This window comes from Stylophora pistillata, chromosome 10 (genome assembly GCF_964205215.1).
Source record: "Stylophora pistillata chromosome 10, jaStyPist1.2, whole genome shotgun sequence".
In the NCBI taxonomy this organism is placed as follows: Eukaryota; Metazoa; Cnidaria; class Anthozoa; order Scleractinia; family Pocilloporidae; genus Stylophora; species Stylophora pistillata.
In genome coordinates this window covers 12,494,548-12,505,444 of record NC_142528.1, presented here as the reverse complement: position 1 = coordinate 12,505,444, position 10,897 = coordinate 12,494,548, and the positions used below count along the sequence as shown (strand labels likewise).

The following is a 10,897-nucleotide window of genomic DNA, read 5'->3' as shown; positions in this document are numbered from 1 at the left end:
AAGGAAAGGAATACAATAAGATTAAATTCGGGGAAGTCAGCCAATGCTATTAGAATTATCATCTGTTGTCCTGAAGCCATTAAATGACTGGAAAAAAAAGAGTTTTTTACATCAATTATGAAGTAATCTTATGGCTTTATTTTGCAAAATTTTCTTAATTGAAGTTTGAAAAGAAAGAATAACAGAGGGTGAGTGCTTTCACGGATATAAAGTTAGAAAAACAGATTCGGCATCCATTTTTGAAAGCATCGCCTCGCTACCGGCACTTGAAATTTCTCACAAAAGCCTCAAAGTCGTCTTCGTGTTTTGCATGTTAATAAGTCGGCATTTTAAGAAGTCATTCATTACCCTGGACGCGATGGATAAAAAGCCTTCTTTCTCGGCATCTTAACTCAAATTTAGCGAAATCCTTTGTTGTTCCCGACGAAAAAAAAGCCTTATTTACGATTGGTTCTATTACAATAGGGCCAATTTTCTCTTATTTCGCCCACGAATGACCTGTAATCATTTAGCCGCCAGACGTTGTAAAGAAAGTGACATCTGTTCCCCCTTGTCAGCCAATCACTGTGCTTTCCTTGAGTCAGTTTCCATAATAGGACACATTGACAAAAACCGACATTGGGGTTTGTTGTTTGCAGATATACTACAAGAAACATGGATGGTTTAGCGAGATGTGGCTTCGTTTTATTGATTTTTTGGCTTGTGATGTCTTCAAAAGGTATGTAAATGTAACGGAAATGGCTCTTAGCACAACATTCAACTTTGACGGTGACCTTAGAAGTTAGATTTTGTTTTTAGCTTCTTTAAAGATTATAGGCTTCTAAGGTTCTGCTTCGCTGATCAGTCAGCGACGTGACATAAAAATAAGAACTGATCCTCGTCGCTGGCAATCGTCGGTTTAACATCAACATCGAGTGAAGCATCACGTTCTTTACTATTTCAGTGCTTTGTGCTTCTAATAGGAAATGTGAATTGTTTACTTGAGAGGTGAGTTTGTCTCGGCAAACATGCAGATCGTTATTAATTCAACTAATCTTGCATTTCACTCACCTTTGGGTTAGTTCCAGAAAGGTATCGACAGAGGTGCGTGCATGCAAATTTCAGTAGTGGGAAAGTCAACTTTTTCTTATAGAGGCTCGCTTGACGCTTTAGCAACCGAATAATATTGTGATGTTTCCAATTACATGCTATTCGAAACGACTCGCATCGATTATTGTGTTTTATTTTTACGAGACCTTGTTTTTCACAAGTTATCCGTGGTTCACTCTTTCTTGTCAATCTCTTGCGATAGGGTTAGAATCGTTTACTAAATTCTTTGGTATCCGTATATTTTTCACCTTTGAACTTGGGTTTTAGCTACCTTTTTGCAATCGCGCTTTCGTAAATCTTACTATTGTTCTGTCATGGCGAAAAAAAAAATTGCGAACAAATCAAAAGCGAGGTTGTTGTGTTGACAATACTTGTTCTTTACTCGTTTATTTTTATTAAGTGCTTTGCCGTGTCAAGTTTCTTTAAACTACTAGCGCCAAAAAGGTATGCTAAACTCAAAATCCTCTTCTTAGGCTTCCTCGAATAAAAGGATTATATTCGGCAAAAATGCTAAACCTCTTGCCTTCACTGATTCAATGATAACATTGTCTTGTGGGAAAACTCGTTCGTGTCGTGTTAATTTGCCTTTTGCTCAGCAATATTACCTGGGGTCATCTCCTGTTTCAAGTATTTCGCCAGGCATCTCGTTTTGTTATCATGAGCAGCAATTTACATCAAATTAATACTCTCCTCCATCATTAAACGAGATAGGTTTATTTATAAAGTAGAAAGTTGACACTTGAAAATAGATGAACGAGGTCAGATTCTTAATATTCGGTTTTGTAACATGCAACGAAATAAGTGAGAACCATACATACCGTGATTTTGCGCTTTCGTGCAATATTTTATCTATTGTAAATTTTGACGATCAATTTCCTACCCACAAGTTAATTTGAAGCCTTTGGGCAATTTCCTGTTGTTCCCAGGGGGTACGTGACCTTTTTGATTTGTATTCTTAAAGCACTCGCACGCTTATTGTCCAGCCTTAAACAGCTTCTAAACAGCTTTAGATAATTTCAAAGCTCTGAAGAATTATTTTCCTATGGTGTAGTGAATAGTGCAGAATATTGCTCAAGAGATAGTTGAGGGGAATATTTGACAACGACCACTAATCTTGGTGGCACGGACATTGTTATATTTCAATCACTCCTTACTTTGAGAGAACAACCAAAGTTTAGTTTCATCCTTTAAGTTAAAGAGAGGCAGCTATTTAGAAAATTGTTGGGACAACATTTAATTCTCCTTGCACTCAGAGTGATTTGAGTGGCATGTTATTCCTGTATTGAGTACTGCATGCATGGTCTATCTCATGATGTGCTATTCTGGAACATACCATGAGACTAGGCCAGATTTCAAAGCTTGCTAACCCTTTAATTCCTACAATTTGATTTTTAATTCTCCCCTCTCATTGTTACAAATTCCCTTGTAAATTAGTTACAAGAATTTGGTGTTAGATTAAGATAAACACCAAAATTAAGATTAATATTTTAAATATAGTGGTTCCAACTTTATTGCCATGGATAGGTCAAACCATTAAAAAGCATTTCCTAATTTAAAACGTTTCCATCAGAATACATGGACTTAGCACCTCATTGTCAATGAATTTTTGTGGACACTTGAGCAATGATTGTTTATTTATGAAGTGTCCCTTAGCTTATTTATTAAGAAGTGGATGTAAATACGAGTTCATGAACAATGGAAGTGATTTTGTTGCTCAAGAAGTTGTAGATTTTGTTAAAATTTTTACCAACCATAGGTTTTTTTTCCAAGTTGAATGTGAAATCACTAAATATGGGTTAAATAGTTATATGTTGTAAAAAATTTACATCATAATGTATTGGAGGACATGTGAGTGCACCATTCCTTTAAACAAATAATCTCATCTCAAAATTTGAGGACCTATTCCTGGATTGTTGTTCAAGCTAAGAGGGATCTTAGGACAGCAAGTCCATTTTCCAGTCTTAGTGGTACTTTTTAAAAAAAAATCAAAGCTTTGTTTGACATATTCTGCCAAAATAGGTGCCTTGTGAGCAAACCTGTTTCAATTAACTGCCCTCTCTTGAGGTTTAATGAGTAGAAAAGTGCCCTAGGTGCTTTAATTGAATCATTACAGTTGTTGTGTTATGGAGTAGGGGTGTCTTAACATCCTATAATGTTTTAAAGTTCACACAAATTCCATCAGTGGGTCAAAACTTTCAAAATACTGATATATTTTGGTACTTTTTTTTTTTCGCAGAATCCTATGCTAGCAGTAACTGTACTGAACATTGGTTGACAGCATGTCAGAGTCAGTTCAATGAGAACAACTTAAAGATCTGCCAGAAAATTCTGGAATTGCGGTCTTGTCTCAATGCTTGTGAAAATGACATTTGGCCGAGCCATGCAGCGATAAAAGTCCAGTATGAATCACTTATAAAGAAAGTTAATTCTTTTCCTGACTGTCTACCACCAGGCAAAGGTATACTTTTTTATTGCATTGGTGTAGTTTTCAATAAAGGGTTTTTAAGAAATCCATTATACTTGGTGGTCATGAGGAACTAGACAATTCTCGGTTTATCACTCAGGGCCCAGTTGTATAAAGAGTGGATAATGCTATCGAACAGATAAAACAGTATCGGGCGGATAAATGATTGTAAAACATACTGCACTATCCATGGCATAGAGATTTACCCAGTGGATAGCGTCAACCAAACTTTTAACAACTGGGGCCAAATCTTAAAGGCTACATTTTGATAGCCTAAGTTATACTTTTATGCAAACATGGCAAGCCTACGACGCTGGTCTTACATCCACAGTTTCTGTGATTAGTTTAAAAAACCCCTCCTTTTCTTGAATATTCTCAAACATTTAATTAGTTAACCCTGTGGTTTTCCTATCTCATTGAATAAGAGCATCTCCTGAGTGACCTCAGATTTAACATGAATAACAAGGGGAATCCTCTTTACATGAATGCATTATGTGGGGTTGTCATTAGAATTTAGTAGGCAACTACTTATTGATGGATTGTAATCAAAGACATAAAACAATGTCCGGCTAAAAGTATTACTGAAATATGTCTCAAAATGCTAAGAATCACACCCTGGAGATGTTCAAATTTTAACCTTGCAGCCTCTCCCCCTGACCCCCCCCCCCCCCCAGGAAGTCAAGCACCTGTTACATAGCAACATGCCATGTAGGCATAATTCAATTCATTGGCCCACTCAGTTCAGATCATGGGTCAATTACATTTTCTATTGACCACCCTGCTTATGAGTGGTATCCAGTGTAAAAGTCCTGTTTCGCTCTGACGAAGGGCTAACGCTCGAAACGTCAGCTTTTATAATCGTAACAGTGGCCAATTTACCATTTCAACTTTGTTGATATATTCAAATTATTCCATTACCTCCCCACCGATGCAGCCCCAAACAGTTTCTTTAGAAACTATAAGCCTTTAAAAGTCCTAAGCCCTGACAGGGCTTGTCACAAACTTTTCAACTTACTAGCCAAGTGGCTCCTGACATCTTAGATGTTACGACAATTTCAAATTGATTTACTATGCCAAAACTGAATTTCTACTAGCCTGTGGCTAGTGGGCTACCATTAGTGTCGAGCCTTGGCTGAAATGATCCCGGTGAAATCCAGAGATTGTTTTTCTTTGAAGTTCTTTTAGCAGACCCATGGAAATGGAGAACAATGGACTCTGTTTCAGATGATTAGAGGCTTTTTATGTAGACCCTTTCTTATAATGACACACGTATGTTGGGGTTTAAATTAAAACTGTTTTCTGGAACAGTATCTCAACCCTAGAACTCTGGAGATCTGTTTGTTAACTCTTCCCTCTAGCTGCTACACATTTTGTTGTAAATTAGTTTTGAGAATTTGGTGTCAATGTGTTGGACAGGTGTTAAATGGAAAAAGTTACATGCTAATCACCTTTGGGAGTTAAGGGGTCAATAACAACTCTTATTACACGACTCGGGCAGTCAGAGGGCCAATAACTAAAATCAACCAATCAAAATGCTCTATTGCCGGTCCAATATTCTCTTAGTATTGGACCAGGCACTGTCCCGATTGGTCCCGAATGATACTGCACTTGTGTCCCTTTGAACTTCAGTCGTATAATAAATCTCTTATTAACCAAGCTTGCTCGGGACCATACTAGAAGAATATCAGCCCTCTGTCTTTTTTGTACGGACCTCGGTCCGTACTGTCAAGACCTCGGGCTGATATTCTCCCAGTACGGCCCTCGCGCTTGGTTAATAAGATATATTTATTTTCCTTGCAGTTCATAGGAAGTTGTGTAGTGAGGAACTTGCCAACAGATGCTACCAAAAATTTAATCGCAACTCTTCATCAATTTGCCGAGAAGTGAAGAATCTGCGGATGTGCATTAGTGAACTGAAAGGATGTAATGTCATGAAGAAGCACCCTAAATTTGTTTTGTCCATGGACATACTTGAAAAACATAGGAAATGCTTCTTTGTCAATTATTCCAGGATATTGGAGGTCCTCAAGAAAAAAGGTGGGCAGGAAAATGTTTACATAACTGTCCTTTTTTATCAAATGTTTCCAGCATGTTTGGATGTAAGTAGAAAAACTCACTGATTGTTTTTTTCTTAAGCTTTGTTTTGTCCTTATTATCAGTCATGCAGTCATCTTCTCTTTCCTTGGAAATGATTTAAAGTCCCTATGACACCTATTTTTTTTAGCATTAAATTTTCAAAATAGAAGTATGTAGAGGGTGTCTGGTAAGATTTGTGGGTGATTCTGATGCGTCTTTGTTATTTTACAAGGCGATAAAAGTCTGAAATTGTATAGAATTTAGGCTCCCCGTATCTCCTTGGCCGCGTTAAAGAGTACTGGAACCCATGATGTAACGGTAGTTTTTAAGTAACACCAAGTTTATCAAAGAAGCAAAGTGAGTTTGGAAGCAACTGTTTACAATCTTTTTAGCCAAAAAAACGCCATTTCGATGTGTAGTTTGGGGTTTTTCGAATACCCCTAACTCGACGAAGAATATTTCTCTCCACAAGATTCCTACTGTGACGTCATGGCACCCAGTCCCTCTTTGCTTGGCCAGATATTTTATTTGCAGATTATAGAGCTTGATAAAAAATTCAGAAAAGGGCAAAATACCACAAACGTTGCGAAAACATGTTTGAGAGTCATTATTGACCGAATCGAAATATGGCGTCCAATTTGAATTGCCATTGTTCTGGACTGACTAGCCTCTCACACATGTGATAATCCTTTTGTGTTTCCACGTCAAGACAAGGCTAGTAAGTCCAAAACAATGGTAATTCAAATTGGATGCCATATTTCGATTCGGTCAATATTTTGATGTAGAATAGAAAAAAATAAGTGTCATAGGCACTTTAAGTGTGGTACAGGTACAAGTAGTTTCATTCAAGCTTGTTTGTGGAAGCAGAGAATGTTTTGGTTTTCAATGTACATTTTTGCAGTTTAAAAATAAGAATTACTGTTGTAAACAAAGCTGTTTTTCAATTTGTTACCTCTTCAATTTTGTTATTTCAATTTTTTTTCTCTTTAGATAATGCTCCGAAACCAGTTATTGTTATTCCCAAAGTTGTGAAAACTCCCAAAACAGGTCTGTGAACAAGATAATGATTATTAGTTATGTTTTGCTATTTTGAAACTTAAAGAAAGCAAAAAGTGGAAAGGAGAAGTTAATTTTTGAATCTACAAATGTTTTATGGATGAGATGTTTGAATATGGTCGGAAAGTTTAGAAGATATTTATTCCCCATTTTGAAATGTTTACCATGATGGAAACTTTTTGCAAATCTTACATGTGTTTCACAATTTCTCCTATTTTCTTTTTTTCACAACATGACCTTTCTTTGGAGAATCCATTCCAGTCAAGAGGATTAACGTGACAATTAAACCCTCAGCTAGTGAATCAGAACCACAAAGTGAACATCTTCCATATACTTTTGTTGTTGTTGCAACGGTGTGTACATGCATGTTTCTAGTGGTACTTGTTGTCTTCAGCATTGTACGGCATACAACACTCTCAAAACGTCAAAGAAACTCAATAGTGGTACGAGCACCACCAAGAATACATATCAGAACACAAAATCGCAGATACAGAACAAGACGGCACCACCATCATCGCCATCATAGAGGACATGTTGTTATCCAGGGTGCACGGCAGACTGTCTCTGGATTCTTTGAGGGGAATGTTGCCCCTCCTCCATACAGTGCTGTGCTAGATGATAATGAAAGCGTTAGAGCTGGTGACCCACCTCCTCCATATCGACCACCCTCTTGTATGGCACTAGGTGTCATTGTTTAGCTTTCATTGGAACACATTCGACATGTTATTCCACAAGAATGGCCATGTCTATCACCATTGTGAGGGTCAGATAAATTTTGCTTCAGAAATTGAACATAATGCTTTCGAGCATCACCCCTGAAAACATGGTATTATGCTGAAATTTATGTTCAAGTTAATAATTCAAAATACTAGTTTTTAAAAGCCCCCCCCCCCCCAAACGCTCCTTCCTGCACTCCTCATTCCCACAACCAAGAGGTAACACTTGCTAAGAATGAAAGGCATACCAAAGTTCACAACATGACACTAAGTGGAACAAATTCCCATACTGCAAGCAAGAAAAGCAGGCCATTGTTGACAGTGCTCAGGCAACAAAATCTATCTCCAGTTAAATGAAACATCAAGACAACATTTATGAAGTTAAGTCATTATGCCGCGATAATGCTCTATGCCCTGACTGTTGCATCATATGCAAAATTATGCCAACATGACATATCTGACCCAAGCTAATTTGAGATGCCTTTAATATTTTCACTTCCCTTAGACTTCGGTGGTGTTGAGTTTCTGGCCAGCCAGCCTTTAGTACATAGGAGTATAGGACGAAAGTTTTGAATCACAAATAAGTGGGGACTTTTTCGACTACAACACAAGCAAAAAAATTGGCTGACATGCATTGACACAGATTGGACGCGCATTGGTGTCTTAAGTAAGGATCCTGTCAAACAAAGGAATTTTCCAATGTGATCGGCATCTTGGTGCCTTTGCTTATGTTGGCACCTGCATGTGTTGTATCTGAGCAACTGTGTACCTACCCCTTCCCTGACCAAGCAACAGTCAACCAATAGTGTCAGTAAGGGGAGGGGTGGGTGTGTAATTGCTCAGATACTGATATTGATCAAACAGTGTTAGTATCTTAGCAACTGTGCACTTACCCCCAACCTAACCTAATAGCAGTCAACTGATAATGTTTGTACAGGGGAGGGGTGGGTGTGCAGCAGTGTAAATATCTGAGCAACTGTGCACTTACCCCTCCCCTAATCTAACAGCAGTCAACTGATAATGTTTGTACAGGGGAGGGGTGGGTGTGCAGCTCCTTAGATACTGATATTGTTCCTGAAAATCAGTTGCAAAGGAAAAAAATTTTATATGTAAAGTGTATATAAAGACAGTTTTAATGAAATATACGAGAGATCTATTTTACTTGTATTTACCTAATATCAAGGTTACTAAAATATTCAGTTTTTTTGATAAAAGCAAATGAATTAGAATATACACATGAAGTTAGGAAATGTTGATTTTTGATGGAAAGATTGGGTTTGACTATTTCATTTCTGCAAAAATAATAAGGTAAGTTAAAGAACAGATGACAATTTTACACTTTTAAGCCATGTTATGAACAGACAACTCCAGTTGTAGTCAGAGAAATCAATCTAGAAATGCTTCATTAAAAAAAAAAAGAACTTTCATTCATTTTAATCTATGACTTGTAAGCCCCAGTCTTTACTCGGATTATGGCTCATCCTAAGCGTAAAAACCTGTGAAGCTCACGAGTGACGTAAAACAAAGACAGCGAAACATTAGAAACAATAGTGTACAGCAAAACAATACCTCATCAAAAAAAGAAAACCTCGTCAGGATTTTACACCGAGGATGACCCCGGAGTATTGCAGTTCTATATTAATAAACGTCTTTGGAGATTTTTTCCATATAATTCTTACCACTGTAAAAGCCCTCACGAATAATGTAAGAGGTGTGGGAAATACGTAAAAGCTGGAAATGTTTACAATGCAATGGCGGTCTGACCGGCGTAAGTCTTGAACCCAAATGTCACGATCTTGTTGGTGCATCAGTTCCAAAGCGGCGGGTTGCGTGAAGATCACGCAGGAGAAGTTCCCTGGTAACCCTGTGCGGGACTGACTCGCGGATGTCGCACAGGAACAGGTCCAAAGGCAAGCCTGTTCAGTGCACGTTCAAGACATGGCCTTTGCGATACAAGGGCAAGTGGTGGCCCGAGTCTTATTATGTCCACTGTGTCCGTTAACCTTTAATTCAAGAAGTGATTAACATCTAACTTCTCCCTAGACTTATTCTTAATATCCATACCTCATCCAACAAACAGATAATGAGAACACTCAACTCACTAACAGCTAGAGGGGAGAATTAACGATCACATCTTGGGAGTTGAATAGTTAAGCTACTGAACTTTCTGTTACATTAGGAGATCGAAGTGAATCCTGAGTGGTGGAAGATACCGAACTTTTCAATGTAGAACTGTCGAGAATGCATTTCCGCTCGCTGTATGGAACAGTTCCTGTCTCTTAATATTATTTCGTGCGCGTTTTAAGGTAGACCTTAACCAGACGTGCAAGATGCCGTTTTCTTGACTGAAAACTTTTTCGTACAAATCTTTCTTTGAGGTTTTATGAACTGCTGTCTTAAGCTAGTTTTTCTGACGATCTGGCCGATCTTTTATATCCTAACTGAAGTGTTCAATTATGTCCCAATTTTTCCGTCTGCACATAAATTTTTTAACAAACTTTAGATTGTTTGGGTCCAAAATTACTTTTTATGTGCATAGTTACACATAAAATGGTCAGTCATGTGATTTTTTGCAATTTCCTAAAGTTTTTGTTCTGAAGTTTTAGTTATAGAAATCTAAGAAATACGTAATAAAGAAAGTATTTGAGATATTGTTGCCTTTCATATTTTTAGGTGCTCAGAGGCTTGCAACAAGCTTTATATAAATTATACATAGTAGTATGTTTTGGTTCGCATAAAAAGGAGAAGATTATCTTAAAAAAAGATTTTCCAGATGGAAAGGGTAAAGTAAATCACTTGTTACGTTAATGTACTAAAAGTGCTCATCAATTTCAATGTTCATCAATTCGAGGTATTTCCGGTTTTTTTGGTATATCGAGAGTCTACATTGTATCTTTAGTTTTTTGTAATTATACAGTTTTTAAATAAACATGAACATCATCAAATAATATGGTTTTATCAAAGTATGTCTTTTCACCCTCATTATTATAGTAATCACCGTATCTATGTATCAAGGCTTCCATCACCGTCTCGATCAATGTCTGTGTGGGTAGATATGGCAGAGGTATAAGCAAAAGACGCAGCACTATTAGGGACTTTAAATAGGACTTTAAGCAAACCACGACGACTATGGCAACGAGAACGTGGTTTACAAACTTTGTACATTTCTTAGCCGTCCTTTGCAAAACAACAACGTGAAATCACCCAAATTTGCGTCGTCTGCGAACCAAAACCGCGGCGGCAAATTATTTTCATTTACATTTGGAACTCAACGCTAATTTTATACGTTATGTTGAGTTTGAGGTCTGGCGCCCTATGAGACGGCAAACCCATGCAGCCATTTTCGAAATTCTAACTAAAAGTAGAAACTCATTTTTTAATCGACGTCTTCTGTGCCGTTGCCGCCCTGACTGCTTAAGCCCTGGGCCCTAGTCAAACGGCGCATGATAGTCGATGATAGTTGATGATAGCCGATGATAGTTGAAGAGCGCGCTTC

General features: G+C 37.7%; 1 protein-coding gene across 1 annotated transcript; it reads left to right on the top strand.

Moving 5' to 3' along the window:
* Positions 1–539: 539 nt before the first annotated feature.
* Positions 540–7,568, top strand: LOC111320551 (uncharacterized). Its single transcript, XM_088735797.1, has 5 exons — positions 540–718; positions 3,326–3,547; positions 5,354–5,590; positions 6,620–6,676; positions 6,947–7,568. The coding sequence occupies exons 1-5, from the start codon at positions 655–657 to the stop codon at positions 7,381–7,383; spliced, it is 1,017 nt and encodes a 338-aa protein (XP_088591923.1). The 5' UTR covers positions 540–654; the 3' UTR covers positions 7,384–7,568.
* Positions 7,569–10,897: the final 3,329 nt, after the last annotated feature.

Bases quoted from the DNA above. Each gene is read 5' to 3' on its own strand.
- LOC111320551 (XM_088735797.1), top strand. From the start codon at position 655: ATGGATGGTTTAGCGAGATGTGGCTTCGTTTTATTGATTTTTTGGCTT. The intron at 719-3,325 runs GTATGTAAATGT...TTTTTTTCGCAG, and splicing joins GCTTGTGATGTCTTCAAAAG to AATCCTATGCTAGCAGTAAC. The intron at 5,591-6,619 runs GTGGGCAGGAAA...TTTTCTCTTTAG, and splicing joins GGAGGTCCTCAAGAAAAAAG to ATAATGCTCCGAAACCAGTT.